Genomic DNA, 18914 nt, shown 5'->3' with positions numbered 1-18914 from the left:
TAAATTATAAAGGGGAGGAGGGTATAAAAGCCATGTGCACCTAGCTTCTGGAGAGAAGGGAGGCCGGGGGGCGGGGAAGGAATACAGTCACTGGATACTTCTATTTTCAGTGGCAGGAAGATTAACATCACAAGATGTGGGGGGGATTATCCAAAAACTGCCCCTGTCTTAGCGTGGTTAAGGATTCGTATCCCACGCCATGGTTCAACCCGGCCCTTTGTGATGGCTTCGTAACTCTTGGCTTCTCAATTCATAAGAAGAGTTCAGGCACAGAGTGGAGAGTTTGCCAATATTTTCCTCTGAGGGAGTCAGAAACTGCCAGCTGAGAGCCTTCCAGCTCACCCTTTAAAACTCTGTAACACTTTCCAACTGAGTAAACTGGAAAGGCCCTTTTCAAATAACACTGGTCTGAAGTTGGGTAAACTGCTGAGTGAGGACAGGGTAAAGCAGCTCTGGTCCAGGCTAAGCAATTTGCAATGCAGATCCCTCCAGAAATCACCAGGCCTCCTGCATGCCAAGACAGTAAATGTGCACCATTTCCACTGGGGGGGTCACCTGCCCTACCCCTGTCTGGAGAGGAGTCGCTGACCTAGCATCACTCTAGATGGGAAGGTACCACTTTTATCAAAAGCGGGGATTCAAACTCCTTCGTAAATACTGCAAGCCCAGTAGGGCAAAGGTACCAGAACTAAAACAGGTACACGTTTCCAAAGGGTGACACTGAGCTGCCTTCCTGCCTTGAAACGCAACGGAAATCATTCAAAGCTGTTGGAAAATTGGAAGTAAACTGCCATCTGAGGCAGCACCAAGAGCTGATTGGGGGGGGTGAGGGGGGTCTTAGGCACAGAGGTCTTTCCTGGTCACCAAGACCAGGTGCCACACACCCCATCAGGAGGCCCACCTACCCACCAAAGGTTAACAGCAAGGCAGTGAAGCCACTGGAGGGACAGGTGACACAGGAAGAGGCCCCTGTGTGCAGAACTGAAATCATCAGCTCCAAAGCATGAATGGACCAAGAGCACTAGTGAAAGACCAGGGAATAGGAGACAGGAGAAACGGGGGCACTGGGCCTGAGGAGCCCCAAAGCTCCAGAAACGAGCCTCACACTCTCCTTGCAAGACACGGAGACAGCCTGGCGGACAGGCTGGACAGATACTGATACTAGACACTCTGGTCCTTGATGGGCAGGTCTAAAGTTATAAAACAGCTCCGAGTTCCCTCACGGACCCCAAACCTCCACACAGGAGACACCTGTACAGTTTTAGGGTCTTCCAGAAGAAATCATGAGGAAGCTAGTTTCAGGGTGCTGCAGAAGTTCCCCTAAGACTCCAGAGAAAGCTGGAAGGACAGAGGAGATCTGACCGCAGGAGAGCTTCAGTAACAAACTGTAAATTAAGGAATTTATGGGCTGTAGGGTAAGTTCCCAAAAGCATACCCAGTTATCACCCTTCTGGCTTTAAGGATATGCCATACATGACACTGAACATTTAACGTGGCTCAAGTAATAACAGGTTATTTCCTAAAGTGAGGTAAGAGGCCCTCTAAAGTTGGGGGAAATGGGATCGAAGAAGTTCACAATCAAAGCAAAACTGCACTAGGGCCATTGTAGATCAGATCGTCATTAACGCTCCGTCAATCCACCCCAGAACCCAAATCACGGCGTGGCCCAGAGCGCCTAACCCCACTATCTCCAGGTAAGGAGAGGTCAGGGATGTGAGCATTTGCCGGCCTGCACACAGATAAACTCCACACCGGAACAAGTCCACTTGGGCGGAGGGCAGCCCTGTCTGGGGACCCCCCAGGCTCTTCCCCTTCCTGTACAAGTTGAGAAGTAAAACCAATTGGTAAGCCTTGCTCTAAATTACACTCACAGCATATGAAAGTAAATTGAATCCGTGTATAAAATACAAATAAAATGAATGTGTGTATAACAAACAGGATCCATCAACCTCCAGTAAGGTCATGATTTTTCCCACGCTGACAACAGAAACATCCCTCTGGGGCCATCTCGATTCCCACTCCCTCCCCGATCCCTGGAGCCTTTGAAATAACCCGATTTGCCCCTGATTTGCCCCTTCCTTCAGGCTCTTGGCCCCCAGCAGCTCCCCAGCTCAGGAGTCTTGTTTCAATCCCCACTGAAGTATGGGATTTAGATAAACGCAAGAGTCTCAAAAAGGCAGGCATGTAATAAATAAAAACCCAAGCTTAATTCCGTCCAACTGAGAGGAACAATACCTTCTCCAATGTCAAACAAGTTCTTAGGGGTTCCCGGCATACCAGGAAACCCTTCTAGTACCCACATAAGCCCAAAAGGAAACACGCTGCCGATGAACACGGAAATTAACTTAACCGAAAATTAAAATGAAATAAAGCTGTTAGTATCTCAGAGCCCTACCCGAGTGCCAGTATTGGTAGTAAGACTGCCCCACCCCAAATGCCTATGTTGAAGCCCCAAAACCCACTGTAACCGTATTTGGACAGAGCCTGCAAGGAGGTGAGAAAAGTAAATGAGGTCATCATAATGGTGGGGGCGGGGGGGGGGGAGGGCAGGGCGCGACACACAATAATCTGCTAGGGCCAGTGTCCTCATAAGGAGAGGAAGAGACACCTACGCACTCTGTCCCCCACTCTCAGTCTAGTGAGGATATGGCCAGGAAGCCATTCCTCACCAGGAAGGACTGGCTGGCACCCCAGATCCGGGACCTCCAGCCTCCAGAACAAGGAGAAATGTATTTCTGTTCAAACCACCCCACCCAGCCTACGGTATTTTCTTAGGGCAGCAGGAGCTGACTAAGACACAGACGTCCGCCACAGCCATAAAAAAATGAACAGAAATCAGCCATTTGACCACGCTGCCCCCCACATTTGCATTCTCACGGCCATGGGGCAGTTCACGGGCTCCAGACAAGAATCACTCGAACTGAAAACACACACATCAGCAGAGAAGGGATATGCCCTAGGGATGCCTCTTCAGCTTATCTTTGGGGAAAAGCCATGTCTGGAACCCCAGTTCCAAGAACCTCTTGTATTCTTGAACCAAGGCTGTGATTTCTCAACCCTCACAGAGGGGGAAACACCAAGCAGGAGGAGAGGCAGAGCTGTTCAAACGCTCTTTAGATCCAGACTTGCACACAGCTCAGGACCAAAAACGTAAGCCCAGTTCAAGACTGAGAATCTGGCTCCACCAATGCCACCTTGAGATGGTGAAGGTCATTCATGGCCATGTCCAACTGTAGGGGGTCTTTTATTCATGCTTACCTAAAGCCAGGGCTTCTGGTACATTCTGGGAAAACAAACCCAGTTATCATAAAAGGTTAAAAAAAAAAAAAATCAAGACAGCTATGGTGACAAACCCCAAAATGAACACATACTTTCATTTGGAAAGGGGAAGGTATACGACCAACATTTCTGGGCTGATGGAAAAGTCCTCAGTCTACAATAGAGCACTTGTCACATGGGTATAAGAGCATTTGGAAATTCATCAAATCATACAAGTAAGAAGCGTGATGTTGCAGAGCATTACAGTTTACCTCAATTAAAAAAAAGAAGGGTGGTCGGGGCGCCTGGGTGGCTCAGTGGGTTAAAGCCTCTGCCTCCGGGTCAGGTCATGTTCCCAGGATCCTGGGATCAAGCCCTGCATCCCGCTCTCTGCTCAGCAGGGAGCCTGCTTCCTTCCTCCTCTCTCTCTGCCTACTTGTGATCTCTATCTGTCAAATAAGTAAATAAAATCTTTTAAAAAAAAAAAGAGGGTGGGGGGAGTACGATCTGAGTCAGGAGTCCTGGGGTCAAATCCCGATTACACCGCTTAGTTATGTAGCCTTGTGCAAGCTGCTTAACATCTGAGATCCACGACACAAACTCACAAAATTAGGGTAGCAACAAATTACGATAATGTTATGAGATCTGAAGGAATGACTTATCTCTTATAAGCTCAATTTTAACTTAAACTACCAAACAATGTATCCTGTACCTGAATGTGCAAACTAGAAATAGCGTTAAGAAAAGGTACCAGGTGGGGGTGCCTGGGTGGCTCACTCTGCTAAGCACCGAACTCTTGGCTTCAGCTCAGATCATGATCTCCGGGTCATGAGATCAAGCCCCACGTCAGGCTCCGCGCTTTGTACAGAGTCTGCTTGGGACACTCTCCCCCTCTGCCCCTTCCTCCTCTGTGTACATTCTCACTCCCTCTCTCCCAAATGAATTAATCTTTAGAAAGAAAGAAAGAAGCAAAGGAAAGGAAAAGGGAAGAAAAATGAAAGGAAAGATAAGGTATAGGGTTATCCAATCCTAAGAAACTTTAGGATGGTAAGACTTAAGCAATTTATGACAACCATGAATAAACATGTGCTTCAGAGACAGGGAAAACAGCATAGGGGAAGGTGTCAGACTGTATTTCCGAACTAAAAGCTGGAGTCATACGTGGGACACTCGACCCCTGATCACACAGGAACAGGTCCACAGCAAGGCAGAGGGTGCTGGAAGGGGGAGGCGGGAGCAGCTGGTGGGCAGAAAGCGGTCTGCACACCGCGTCACATGGCACACGCTCTACAGAGCGCCCAGGAGTCCACTCAGCATAGACTTTCAATCTACTGCAGGGAGGGAACTCAGAACTAGCGAACAACAAGAATACAAGGCCAGGCAGTGTAAATTCTATGCAGACAAGTATTACAAGGTAAAGAGCACAAGGGTAACAGACCAAGAAAAGACTTTTGATAGGATGCTTAAGAGGGACACTCCAGGGCGCCTGGGTGGCTCAGTGGGTTAAGCCACTGCCTTCGGCTCAGGTCATGATCCCAGAGTCCTGGGATCGAGTCCCGCGTCGGGCTCTCTGCTCAGCGGGGAGCCTGCTTCTCCCCCTCTCCCTCTCTCTCTGCCTGCCTCTCCACCTACTTGTGATCTCTGTCTGTCAAATAAATAAATAAAATCTTTAAAAAAAAAAAAAAAAAAGAGGGACACTCCAGTTCCAACCTCCGAGTTTGAGCAGGCACCTGAAACACGGGCAGGGATGAAGCACACGGTTCTCTAAAGGGAGACAGCTGTCAACGGAAGGATCAGAAAGCACAAAAGCTCTGGGTGCTGGGGTGGCTCAGACAGTCGAGCACCTGACTCCTGATCTCAGCTCCGGTCACGATCTCATCCTGAAACTGGGCTCCAAGTCAGGCTCTGCACTGAGCAGAGCCTGCTTCAGATTCTCTCTCCCTCTCCCCCTGCACACACTCTCAAAAAAATAATCGTTTTCCTTTAAAAAAAAAAAAAAAAAAAAAAGGGCACAAAAACCGGGGCGCCTGGGTGGCTCAGTCGGTTAGGCTTCTGTCTTCAAGCTCAGGTCATGATCCCAGGGTCCTGGGATTGAGCCCAGCATTAGGCTCCTCCCTCCTCTCCTCCCTCTCTCTGCCCCTCACCGCCTGCCCCTCCCCCACTCATGTTCTCTCCTTCTCTCTAATAAATAAAATCCTTAAAAAAAATAAATACACCAAACACCAAAATTCTGGCGCACTCCGAACAGCAAGAAGGCCAAACCAGGGGAGGCAGTGAGACTAGACAGATACTGTGGCCAACATCCTGTGGTCAGGGTAAGGACGCTAAGCTATCACACTAAGAGGCAGGGAGACACTGCAGGAACAGAGCATGTGCTAATCTGCATGTATGAAGGACTATGAAAGCCCACATTCTGACTGCTGCCTGGAGGGACAAAAAGGCAGGAGCTGAGATCAAAGGGCATCGGGGATCCCAGCCCAAGCTAGAGGTTTCGGGCTAGTGGCAGTAGCGTGAACTCAGATTCGGAAGATGTGAATTTGGAACAAACAGGTTTTGCTAAAGGAAGGAATGCAAAGTATAGAAAAACCAGAAGTACAGATCACTCCAAGGCTTAGACCAAAGGAACTAGAAAAACAGAACTGGCATTTATGGACAACGGGAAGATGGGCAGAGCAGAGGACAGACTAAGCTGGAGACAGAGCTGGTGTTGGGACAGTTCATGTTCACGAGACCTTCCAAGAAATCTGTATAGAAGCCAAGTAAGCAAGGGGAGTTCAGGACAGGTTCGATCATGTCAAATACTGCCAAGGGGGCGAATAAGGCTACACTGACTGGAATCTTGAGTTGGCAATCAAGGTCATTATGAAGCCTTAACCGAGGCCTGATCCCAGGGATTCAAAGGAGAATGAAAGAGGAAAGGATATTAACATGAATATAGATAGTAGAGGATACAGCCTGGGTAGACATTTTCTTTCGAGGCACACGCCGTAAAGACAGACATGACAGCAGGAGGGATATGCAAGATCAGTAGAGGGATTATTTTATCATGAGAGCAACCATAACACGTTTTGTTTACTGATGGCAATCATCTAGGAGAGAAGTAAATAATGAAGAGGGATAAGTTCCAGAATGATGTCCCTGTAGAGATGAGAAAAGGAGATCGTAGCAGATTTCCGTCCTCCCGCCCTCGGGACCCCTCATAGCTGGGCTTGTCTCAGAACCGTGACAGGCAGGAGAGAGCACACATGCTCTTTCTCTGCCCCCGCCGGCCACACACATACACCCCTACCTGTCATAGGCCCCTCCTCTTAGAGCAGCCCAGATTTGGCAAGGATGAGGAGGACAGAGCTAACAGAGGAAGTGGACTGGGAGGGCTGGAGGGGTGAGGGGGCCTCCAGCACAAAGTGACAGGAAAGAAGAGGAACGGCGTTCCGTTTTATGGCTCCCAAAACCCGTCTGTGCTCTAAAGACACGATCAAGTGTCAACCAAACAGAAGCACGATCAAGAAATGCCCCGAGTGTCCCACTTAGGTCCGGGATGGACCACGTGAAAGCCACAGAAAAAGACATCAAGTCTTCTGATGCGATCATTTTCTAGGATTAAAAGTTCATTGTTTGTTTGTTTTTTTAACAAAGAATAAATTTAAGTTGTTTTCAGTGAAGTGTATTTACCCTTCATCTCACCCAGCTTTTACATGGAGCACTGTCTCACGCGTGAAGGGGACAGGAACAGAAGGAAGAAGGGTCTCAGGTTGGAGAGTTCCAGAAACCCAACCCTCGGCGGCCGCATGAGGCCAGCCTGAGCCGGCGGTGCCCACAGCTTACATAGGACACGGAGGCGGACACATGGGCGGTGGGGGTAAGCCACTTTCTCTAGGAGGAAACAAGCAAACACCCAAAGAACAGTCTCTCCCGTTGAAGGAGGGACCATCATTAGAAAAGCTGGGCGTGAACACTGCAGGTGAACACTGCGGGCCCAGAGCAGACAGGAGAGGTCTCCCCCGTCCGCTGACAGAAGGCACCCACACGACCTCATGACCGTCTTTTAAAATACAGCCATGTACATCAAGTGCCATCCGTGGGACGATGTGCTCGGACTTCTCATTTGGGCTCACAAGACATCTTTATTTTATGCAGAACAATGACCCTGCAAGAGTTGGGACCAAGTTTCATTTCACAATCAACACATCGGGAACCTTTAAGATTTTCAAGGAGCTGAAGATTCTAGTCCTTAGAAGAAAGAAGGTTTGTATGTAGGGGGTTTGGGGGGTGTCCCCTGTATCCACATCTCCAGCTTTGGCCCCTCACTACAAGTCAGCAGTGGTTGCCAGAAAGTCCCATCCCCCTCCAGCGTGGCACCAGGACCAGCCGCCCTCCGAGCAGTGCCAACCCTGTGGTTCAGCAGCAGCATTAAAAATACAAAGTTCGGGGCACCTGGGTAGTTCAGTCGGTTAAGCATCTATCTTCGGCTCGGGTCGTGATTTCAGGGTCCTGGACCGAGCCCCCACATCAGGCTCCCCGCTCAGCAGAGAGCCTGCTTCTCCCTCTCCCTCTCCCTGCTGCTCTGCCCACTTGTGCGCTCATTCTCTATCTCTCCGTCAAATAAATAATCTTTTTTTGAAAAGTAGATTAAAAAAAAATAAAAAGCTCTACCTCTCGGTGAAGAAAGAAGATGAATGCACCTGTGTACCGGTGACAGGCCCCAAGAGGGTGAGCGAGCAGGACGAGTGCCACCTTTGGATTCCCTCAATCAATGACATGCACGACAGAGGCCCACATTCACACTCACACGCCCACCCCATCCCCGAAGCCGCCTTCCCCAGCACAGGATCACACATTATCTCTTTCAAAAGAAACACCTTTTAGAAAAAGTGTCCTCCTCCAAATTCTTATTTTTGGAATCCTATCTTTACTTCTTTTTATCAGGTGGCACAGAAAGCAGCGGCTGCCAGGGACCACCCGTGCAGGCCAACGACGAATCCTTGCTGCTGTACCACGTCCTCATCCACAGAACGGTCTGCTCGGGAGATTACGACTGAGATGTGGACCGAGGGCCGGGATCGGTAGGGGGTGCTCAGTACAGACGGGCCACCAGGACCACCGCAAGGGTGCAAGGAAGAGGAGCCCAGGTCCCTCAAATCCACTCAAGGCTCTTCGGCTGGCCAGAGGCCTTGCTCGATCTCAGATGACATTTATAGGAAGCAAATGAAACTCTAAATACAGCTAATAGCTCCCCTCTCTTACTGTGTAATTATGTGTACTCATTTGTGTAGCATGTTATTATTTAAATGTCCCTAATTTCAGCCCTGACGGGCCAAGGGCCCTCAAAGAGTGGCCGAGGCCTCAGCCTCTGCCAGCCGTTCCCGAAGCTTTTGTCAAATTTATTACAGCCAGAGTGGCATTATCTACGGCAGGAAGCAGACAGAAGGCTCTCGCAATCAGCAAAAATCCGAGCCCCACCTCCCCCAGGCCTGGCTCTAACCAACCAGCCATAATGGGGGTTTCAGTCCCTCCACAGATGATCCGTGAGGCTGTTCAAGATTCACATTCACTACCTCTACTAGGATCAAAAACAAACAAGCAGAAAACAACAACAACCAAACCACAACCTCATTCCCTGTCACTTCAGAACTACGAAAGCAAGACTGATGGCCAACATGGATTTTATGACAAACTACGAGCTCTCCCCACAGTCTCATGTCTGGCTGGGTTATTACGACGACCCGAGACCCAGAGAAATGGGGCAGCAGAGTTCAGCCACTCAGATAAAAACTGCCGCCTTCTACGCCGGGTTCCCGGACACCCGACCCCTCACACGCTTCATCATCCTCCTGGGCCAAGGATTTAGAGGAAGTGATGTCAATTCATTCTCAAATGAGAGAAAGAGTTCCATCAAGCTCCTCCTATTGTCAACGCAGAGTATTATTTGATGACGGAATTTTCCCCAGGAAACACTAGGAGGACGAATAACCCAGAAACAGCTCAGAAAAGTGATATGGGGGTGGGGGGATCAAACGCCTTGTTTTCAATACCAGTGCTGCAAAGATACAGTGTAATTTTCACCCCTTCTGCCTCCTTAAATAAGTGCTAGATCCAAAGTTCCAGGACGTGAGCTCTAATTCCAGTTCTGCTACAGCACAGTTGACAGCTGTGTGACCTTGGGAAAGTCACTACCACACAGAGCACTCCCAAAGCCCTACGAGGACACTCTTCAGCTTACAGCTGAACACACCAGGGGCCTGAGAGGTAGGTCACCACCCAAGGTCCCCAAGCTGCAAAGCATGGGTTGGGGGGTGTGGGGGGAAGAGACGGATGATGGCACAGGGGCAATAGTGACCCCACCCCGGTTCTGGGCACAGGGACCCCCTACAACCCCCGTCTGGTGAGCTTCCTTCCCCGTGTCCTAGAGCAAGGGCTCTGTACTGGGCACAGCTTCAAAACCACCACCAGACAGATTCCTCCTATGACCATTAACACTGGACCAGTGGATTTCAGCGTTTACAAGGGAACCTCAGGGGGTTCTTAAACAAAAAAGGAAACATTTCACCTGGCAGGGCTGTGAAAACGGCTCCCCCACCCCCCCACTAACCTATCTTCATTTGCCCGACAGTGAAAAACCCCAAAATAGGGTGCTGTGATGTCCAGCTCAGGACAAGGTCCTTCCACTGCGTAGTATGGGAATGAGATTTATGAAGTATCCGCTGAACAAGTGACACATACACAGGAATACGTGCGTGCGCGCGCGCGCACACACACACACACACACAGAACACTGCTTGCAACCCTCCTACCCCCAACCTCAGCCACCAGAACAGCCTGGGATGCTCCACTGCCTTCCGCTCTCTCTGGACCATGCACCCTGAGAGCACACTGCCGAGGTCCGGGGACCTCCAGAGAAGGAGCTATTCCCCAGCGAGTGAGCAATGCTGTTTCCCGATCTCTCCGGCAGGCCCCCAGTGAGAAAGCACACTTCAACCTCTTAGTGGCCTCTAAGAACATTCTTCTTACAACCAGAGGGGCTTATTTAGAAGTGCTATGGAAATCCACAACACAGAATGACAGACATGTGGACTTTGGACAGGTGGCTGCGCGGACACCAACAGGAACCAGAAACGGGCATCTTCACAGCAATCCCGCAGCCGAGAGAGAGAGAGAGAGAGAGAGAGAGAGAGACAGAGACAGAGAGAGAGACAGAGAGAAAAAGAGGCCTTGGTGTCTCCTGACTGAACACTAGACAGGAAAACGACAAGCCGGTCTTCATCAGCATGAAATACAAACTACCACAACAAAAACCCCTTTTCTTTATGAAATTGGTACAAGAATTCTTTAAAGTCTCTAACGATCCCCAGCAGGGCAGTCTTTGCCAGTTTTCTTAGAACTCCTTCCTAGGCATTGTCAAGCCCTCAACGAGGCCAGTTAAAAACGAGAGCTACCTTTGCTCCACGAGGCTGGCAGTGCCTGTGAGACCTCTAGAAGGGCTTTAGTTTGTTATTTTACCTAAATCCCACCTTTACTTAATCCTGGACACCTGGCAAACTTGTCCTAAAAGTGGATTTTTTTTTCCCCCTCAAATGGGGTTGATGTTTGTTGTTGTTGTTAAGATTCTAAAACCACTAAGGCTGTACCACGCGATGTACATAGCAGAATGAGATCATGCCTTTTCTCGACAGTGACCTCTAACCCCCAGCCGCCCCTGCTCTGCTGTAACCTTCAGGGTACAAGGAGACTATCCCGGGCCACGCTCCCCTCAAACACGTAAAAAGCCACACACTACACTACGTTCTACATGAAGCAAGGACACCAGTAACAACCACGTTACACAGAGGGCCAGATTCTAGACTGGTGGCAACAGGTTCTACTAATTGTACTTCTGTGTAGGTGGGAAGGGGGGGGGGGAATACACACACACACACACACACACACACACACACACACACACATATATATACACATGAGGGGTGGGGGCCTTCCCATATACATGTGGACTCCGACTTCCAGAAGCTTTAAGTCACATAGAAACAGGAAAGGGACAGGCCCCGGGTGGGTGGCAGGGCAAACACAGTAGTTTAGTTCTGAGAGGGTGACCCTGGAAACCCGGCCAAGGCTCCATGTGGGTCTCACTTGCAGGCACTAGTCCCAACAAGAGACTCCCCCAGGGGTGCCTGGAGGGCTCAGTCATTAAGTGTCTGCCTTGGGCTCAGGTCATGATCCCAGGGTCCTGGGACTGAGCCCCGCATCAGGCTCCCTGCTCGGCAGGAAGCCTGCTTCTCCCTCTCCCACTCCCCCGCTTATATTCCTTCTCTTGCCATCTCTCTCTCTGTGTCAAATAAATAAATACAATCATTAAAAAAGAGGCTCCCCCAGACAACCCACCTTACAATGAAGCCAACTGGAAGGACAGTGGACACCCGAGGTGAACGTGTCCGCTGGACCCTGGCAAGCTCTCAAGTGGCCCACGTGTCCCGACGTTGTCACTCCACAGACCAGAGCAGAGACTCTATAAATAAAGAACCACCGCCTCTCCCGTGTCTCTCTCCCTGCTCCAAGCCACGTACCAACCGGAACATGGTCCATTCATTCACGTTTATCTAGAATTCCAAAGGACTAACGAGGAAGACTGTGGAATGCCACCCCAGCCACATCCCCTGAACGAACACAGACTGTAACCAAATGCGTGTTCTAAAATGGTTTCCACTGGGTGGTTTCTGGCCCGTCCTCCTAAAAAGCCCATGACAAAGAGTCAGCGGAATAAACTCAGAAGAGCACGGCTCCTTCCAGGCTGCAAGACCTCGGGTAGCCACACGGCTGCCGTCCCAGACGCACAGGAATTCCAGGCCACCGTCTACTACCTGCTGCCATGCAACCACCTGCCCGGCCTGCTGAGCAAGGAAGGAAGCAGGTCCTCAGCGGGCCGCTGAGCCAGCGAGCAGGAAGGGCAGCGGGCACCCACGAGACTCAAGCTACTTCCTACACAAACAGGAAAAGAACCAGGAGCTCCAGGTGCAGCGAGATCCAAGGAGAAAGACAGAGACCCACAGAAAAACCGGTAAGGCAGACTCTACCTTCAACCCGGGACCCAGCAGAAATCAGATCACAGCCCCCATCTTATCTGTAGGGAACAGACTAATTAAGGCACCTTGCCAATTATATTACACAACACATAAAGGAGCATAAAAATGAATCCATCAACCCAGTAGGATGTCCAAAATAACTGCCATTAGGGGCCTAACCTGAGAAGCACAAGCTGCCCGAAACACATCCGATTCAGAAACAAGGTCGTGCCCAAAGATACCATCCGATTCCAACGAACGAGGCAACTCACCATTCACTGTTTTCAGGCTCCCAGCAATGCCTTCCCCGTGCTGCCTCTTCTGGGCATTCTTGAACTCCTTCAGAGACAAATAAAGGACTTTACGTACCACCCTTTCTTCTGACCATGGAATCCCATCACTGTCATCCTGGAGAAACAGAAGAAAGGGAGAAGGGAAATCACTAAAAAAAAAAAAAAGGGGGGGGTGGGCAAGTAAATACTAAGAGTTTGAATAAACTTAAAAAAAAAATCTAAACAAGCATCATGTGACCAAGACCCAGTTCTGGAGGCCAGAATTCCATCCTGCGGTCATGGTTCCAGCACTGCTCATAGCAAAAAGCCGAAGGGCGTGGAAGGCAGACAAGCACCTCGCTTTCTTTACAAGCCCTGCGCCCAAATACCCTCATTAACCAGTAACACTGCAGTCTCATATTCTCGGCAAAATTCAGAAAGAGGCGTTTTGTGCACCCACAAGCGGAGGCCCGAAGAACCATTGTGCCTCCGCCGAGCAATGCCAGAAGGTGTCCTGCCTTACGACCCTGAGCTGGGCTCCTTCAGAAACAGCTGCTGAGGGCGGGGGTTGGTGCTGTCTTCCAAGAATTTACCGTTAAATCAGAAGAGATGAAATGGGATCTCCATTGATCCCATTCATCCTGGAAAGGAGCCTTAGTCATGGAAAGGAGCCCTAATTAGGAAAGAGAGTGGGGGGGGGGGGGGGGACACGGACACCATGAATCCTGGTGGCATCGGTAGGACGTCTGGGAGGGAAGAAGTGAATTAAAGGGGAAGCGGGGGCGGGGGGAGAAAGAAAAATATACACAGGTTAATAATAGGTCTTGAAGGTCTAATTTGTGAGGCTCCCTTATGTCTGTGGTATCAGATGCAGTGCACGCTCCCAAGAGAGGCCGGGAACACACGAAGGCCAGGTTGGGCAAATCCAAGGAGCTAGCCCGCTGCCGGTGCCGCCAGTGCCCATCGCAGCCACTCCAGCAGTAAAGGCAGAAAGGCAGAGCAGGGGCAAGGAGCAGCAAGAGGAGGGGGAGGGAGATCAGAGCCCACTCTGGAATCAGAAATGGTGGATCCGGGATCTGAGCAGAGAGGTGACTGTTGTAGGGAACCAGCAAGAAGGTGTGTGTAAGATCTGAAGTGTTGCTTCACACAAGGCCAAGGACAGCCCTAGGTTCTCGCCTGTGCGCACCTGCCTACTGTCTGCAAATCCAAGACGTCCTTAAGTTCACATGCTCACGTCAAGACTTGAACGTTTTAGAGCCTTTCACCTCAGAAGGATGAGAGCTTCTCAGATCCTTGGGACCTTCGGAGAATAAGGAGAACCTTAATACCGTAGGTAAAAGCAGGAAGGGAGGGTGGATATTCGGGTTCCTTCTGCTCAGGCCTTATACCCCAAGAGCCAGCCCAGTGCTGTGGTCCTGCCTGCCAGACGGAGCTGTTTCCCGGGACCAGCGGGCGGCAGGGAGGGACCTGCCCCCCCGCAGGTCCCGGGAAACCTCCACAGGACTGGGTCAGGGGGGCCAGATGACCTGAGGGCTTTTCCAGCGCGCGCATTCCTAAATTCTGCATAAACACAAACTACCTCTTAGAAATCCGACCACAGAGACTCTAAAGCCCTAAATAACTTGAAACTGCACTCTGGTTAAGCTGCCAGGATTTTCCCCAGGAGAGCGCACGTCCATCTTCCGTAATAAGGGGGAAGAGAGCCCTGGGAAAGAACAACTAGGATTTCCACCTTGCCCACGCCATCCTCCCACTCCTGCAGACCGGCCAAGCGGAGATTTCCGTTGGCTCCGAGGAGGAAGGCGCCTCCTGTCTTCCGGGGGGCGCTCCCCAGAGAGGCAAGAGGGATCTACAGGCCACGGTGGGTCGAGGTCCGGACCCAAAGGCCGAAAGAAACCAGACAACTGCCTCCACCTGACGGGGCAGGCCCACGGGGTCTCTGAACTGCTACCGCATACAAGTCACTCTCTACCTTCCAACCACATGGTTCACCAACAGAAAAAGGAGGCCCTCTGACCACACCCCATCTGAGGAGTCTGAATAATTAATCAGAGGATGTAGGCACACAACACACAAAAGGCACAAAGAAGGTGAATTCGCTGTCCCACCAGCTCCTCGAACAAAGGAGCATTGGCTCCTAATACTGAAGACAGGGAGGCTGAAAGCCCAGCTTTTCCCAGCATCCAGGAGAACGCTCTTCACGGGGACCTGATCCCTATTCTCATCCTCGAACGTGGCCGGGATTATAAACTATTATTCCGTACATACCCAAAGTTTATAAATTTTAAGACCCGAAAATAGGTTTCAAAGTAAAGTTCCTGCCATGATTGACTGGGTCGTGTTCAGACTGGTGCCTTTATTCTGACTTCGGGCCTCCACACGAGACAGTCCTGCCCCTACAACTGCGGTCTCATTAAACCATAAACCATGGGAGCAGAAACCACCCGCAAAAGAAGATGCGTTTCAGGTTCACTTACTGACATGAGAGGCTTCATGAAATCTATAAAGTACTTTAAATACAGGGGAGCCAAATCCATGACCCAGATTATGGGGTTTAAAATTCTAGACATTAAAAAACAAATTGGGGGGGGGGAGACACAAGAGCTCTTTTCTATAACATACAATACTGGTCAAGCTTTGTCCCCTCCCTTGACTTTGACACAAGACACAAGCCTAGTTGGTAATAAAGGGACTCTGTTTCTGAAAGCTCCATGGGTGGGTAATAACTCCGAAATTAAAACTTAAGCTGCTTTTCCCAGCTGTAGGGTCAAGACGGATCACCCTACGCTATGCTGGGAGGCCTGGACTCCTCCCCGGTGGAAGGCCAGACGCAGAACGCATAGGGGTGCCTGCACTCCCCTAAGTGGTAACACAGAGCTAGCCAAGATGGGGGGGTCACAGAAGGTCTGCAAGAAGGTGTCTCAAGTCCAACAGGCACTTCGCTCTAGCCTCAGCTGTCGTTCTGAACAACCAAGGGCTGAGCGCTCCAAGAAAAGCCCAGACAGAACTCAATGATTACAGGTCAGGCAACTCCAAATGCCAACATCTAAGAGTTTACTACCTTTTGTTTCCCCACTTCTTCAAGAGTGATTTCGTCTTTTTTTTTTTTTTTTAAGATTTGAGAGAGAGAGAGAGCAAGCGAGCGAGCGAGCACCCAAGAAAGAACAGAAGCAGGGGAGAGGAAGAGGGAGAAGCAGACTCCTCACTGGGCTGGGAGACCGACATGGTGCTTGATCCCGGGATCCTGACCTGAGCCAAAGGCAGGCGCTTAACTGACTGAGCCACCCAGGCGCCCCTAATAATGGGCTCATTTAATCGACCATTTAAACAATGTCTGCATGGGGCCAGGAAATCCCCTTCACCACTGACATCCCAGCACACAAGGCCTCCCTGATACAATGTGAGCTCAAGAGATATTCCGGGGTAACAAAAGAAACTCAAGTTCAAGCTCACTCTTCTTCCCACTACCTTTACCCACACTTGGTCTGCCGGTCCCTAACTTTACAACACCCAGGGTGTTTTAAGTGGAGTGCAGTGCAGAAAATCCTACAGTTTTCTGGACTCAAGTCACCACTACCCCCCATAAAACACACCCCACAGTCCTAATCCAAAAGGACGTTCTACCCCCTCTCATTCTCAGCAGTAAGCTTGTCATCGTCCTGGAGATCTCATCCTGCAACTACCTAGTGCCCACAAGGAAACAGCCCCCGTCTAGAAATCCACATGGTTTCCTAGAACCCAAACCTGACGACCCGGTCACAGCCCCTTCCTTACCATGTAAGCTAATTTCTGACCGATTCCTTCACAAAACATCTGGACCATTGGCTTTTCCTCTCCCATCACGTCCACACAGATTCCTCCTCCTCTAGAATCCTCCAGGATTCTGGCGTTGCCTTTTTCCCGGCACCCTCTGGATTCAATTACGCATTCCCAAATCATCACTTTCAGAATCATCCGATAGTCTACTCGTGCCTCAGTGCTCACAATTCCTAATGATCTCCTCTGATCTTCCCTAGACCTCGTCAGGCCATGGGACTCCCTCCTCTCGTCAGAAGGGATCCTGCCAGATTTGACAGTGAGGCGCTGAACAGGGAGATCCTTTCTTGACTTCTTCCCCAGAACCAAGTACCCAGACCATTCTGGTTTACTGGTCAGCTTAATAAGGGAGGGCCCAGGAGGAGCCTTAGCCACAGTCAGAGGAACCCAGCAGCTTAATTCTGATGGAAATTCAGTCACCCAGAATGTGTGTCCTTTCTTTCTTTGCATTTCCTTAAAGATTTTTCTTTTTTTTTAAAGCTACTGCCATTGGGGCATCAATAAGACCTCTAAGGGTTTTACATTTTCATCAAATTATCCGGGAAGTGCAAGTCAAGGACCCTCCCTCACTCCCATCCCCTTATTTCTTAACCTGTATTTCTCCAACTCCAAAACAAATGCTTTGCAAATACTGCCATGTGTAGAATATCCGCTGAAGGGGTTAAAAAAAAAAAAAAGGAAAGAAAAAGAAAAAACAGGAAAATCATCACACAGATCTAGATTCACTTTGCTATTCTGACTGCTTAAAAAAAAAATCACTTTCTTCGGCAGATGGAAAATTGAGTATTAAGGCCTCTAAAAAAGAAAAAGTGACAGGGTTTTTCTTTTCATTTGAAAAACGTTTGCCATTCTTTGAAATAACAGGAGAATCTCTTATCAAAAATGGCAGCTGGTCAGGAATTAAACTTGAATGCTTATGGTCATAATCTTTTTTATTAAGAGAAAAAGAGCACAGCATAACCCTAAGCTGCTCCAAGTTTTGCAACAGACATGCAAGAAAATGAGTGCGCGGCCAGCACAGGAAGATACACTGTACTGAGCCCTCCCTGTGGCAGACGGAACCTACTAACAATTCTCCAAAACCCTGGTCCAGGTTAAAGATTAAAAAGCTTGCTAACACAGTCTTTTGGCTTAAAATGGGGTGGAAAAGGAAGTAATCACGAAACTCATTTTTTTTTTAAAAGAGGTAAGTTTCCGTGTCTTTCCCAAGGTCACGCAGCTGCAGAGAACCTAGAACTAGCAAGCGTGGTCAATGGGTCCACAGGACAAGGCAGGTGCCCAAAGCGAAGTTTCAAAACTCGGAAATTCATTCTCCCGCCCCCTCCCCCGGCAAAGATTTTATTTATTTATTTGACAGACAGAGATCACAAGCAGGCAGAGGCAGACAGAGAGAGAGAGGGAAGCAGGCTCCCCGCCAAGCAGAGAGCCCGACATGGGGCTCGATCCCAGGACCCCGGGACCACAACCCGAGCCCAAGGCAGAGGCCTTCACCCACTGAGCCACCCAGGCGCCCCTAGAAATTCATTCTTACAGAGAAAATGTCAAGCCTGTAACTCACATGAACTCCTAAATGAAAGCAAAATTAAAATTACTCATTGCAAGAGGTGAATGGAAATATATGAAAAAAAATAAAAAATTAAAAAAGAAACCCACCCAGAATCACTCATGAACAGCACTAGCTGGAGATTAGTAAGAAGAACAGGAGGGAGAGGAATTTTCTCTTACTGGTCTCTGCAGCTACCTCATGTAATTGGAAGAACACGGGTTCTAAGGTCACCCCTCCTTATGCAATCTGTTCGCGTGTCTGTTAGGACTTCAAATTCAGGTCATCTTGATTGAGGACAGGGAAAACAAGGATGGAAATGCACGGGTTCGAAAGGTTTCTGATTTAAAAAATACAACAAAACAAACTTTTCTAACATTACAACCATTTACAAATGAATAGCGTCCACCCAATGGAAGATGCTTAATTTCCTATCACTTGTCAGCAAACGTTACATCAGAGAAAGAATGACCAAGTAATTTATCACACCAACCATGGGCACTGTTAGTAAGGAACTACTGGTGGAAAATGGGACAGAGCTCAACCAACCAATTATACTAGGTGTTCCTTTCAGCAAATAGGAATAAAAAAAGGTCTACTACACTTCAGATCATTTTAACCACATCAACCAAGAAAAATAAAGCCAACATCCAAGACATACCAGGAATGAAGTGTGATACACGCCTGTGTTTTAAAATGAAACCCAGAACCTCCCCACTGAGGTTTTAAAGGTCGCTTGTGAGGGGAGGTGGGGAAATCCCTTAGGACAGGCACCGTTGAAGATGGCATTACAGGGGCGCCTGCGTGGCTCAGTGGATTAAAGCTTCTGCCTTCAGGTCATGGTCCTGGGGTCTTGGGATCGAGCCCCGCATCGGGCTCTCTGCTCAGCAGAGACCCTGCCTCTCTCCTACTTGTGATCTCTGTCTGTTAAATGAAAATAAAATCTTAAAAAAAAAAAAAAAAAAAGATGGCATT

At 49.3% G+C, this 18914-nt stretch overlaps 1 protein-coding gene across 1 annotated transcript in view; it reads right to left on the bottom strand.

Moving 5' to 3' along the window:
• JARID2 (jumonji and AT-rich interaction domain containing 2) overlaps positions 1 to 18914 on the bottom strand; it is a 254521-nt gene that overhangs the window by 122961 nt on the left and 112646 nt on the right. Inside the window, exon 2 of the mRNA XM_080807291.1 lies at positions 12581 to 12716. Coding sequence (XP_080663417.1) covers positions 12581 to 12716 — 136 coding nt within the window. The remainder of the gene's footprint in view (positions 1 to 12580; positions 12717 to 18914) is intronic.

Source organism: Martes martes (assembly GCF_963455335.1).
Source record: "Martes martes genome assembly, chromosome: 6".
In the NCBI taxonomy this organism is placed as follows: Eukaryota; Metazoa; Chordata; class Mammalia; order Carnivora; family Mustelidae; genus Martes; species Martes martes.
Note: the sequence above shows the minus strand (reverse complement) of the source record. Positions and strands in the feature narration are given on the sequence as shown.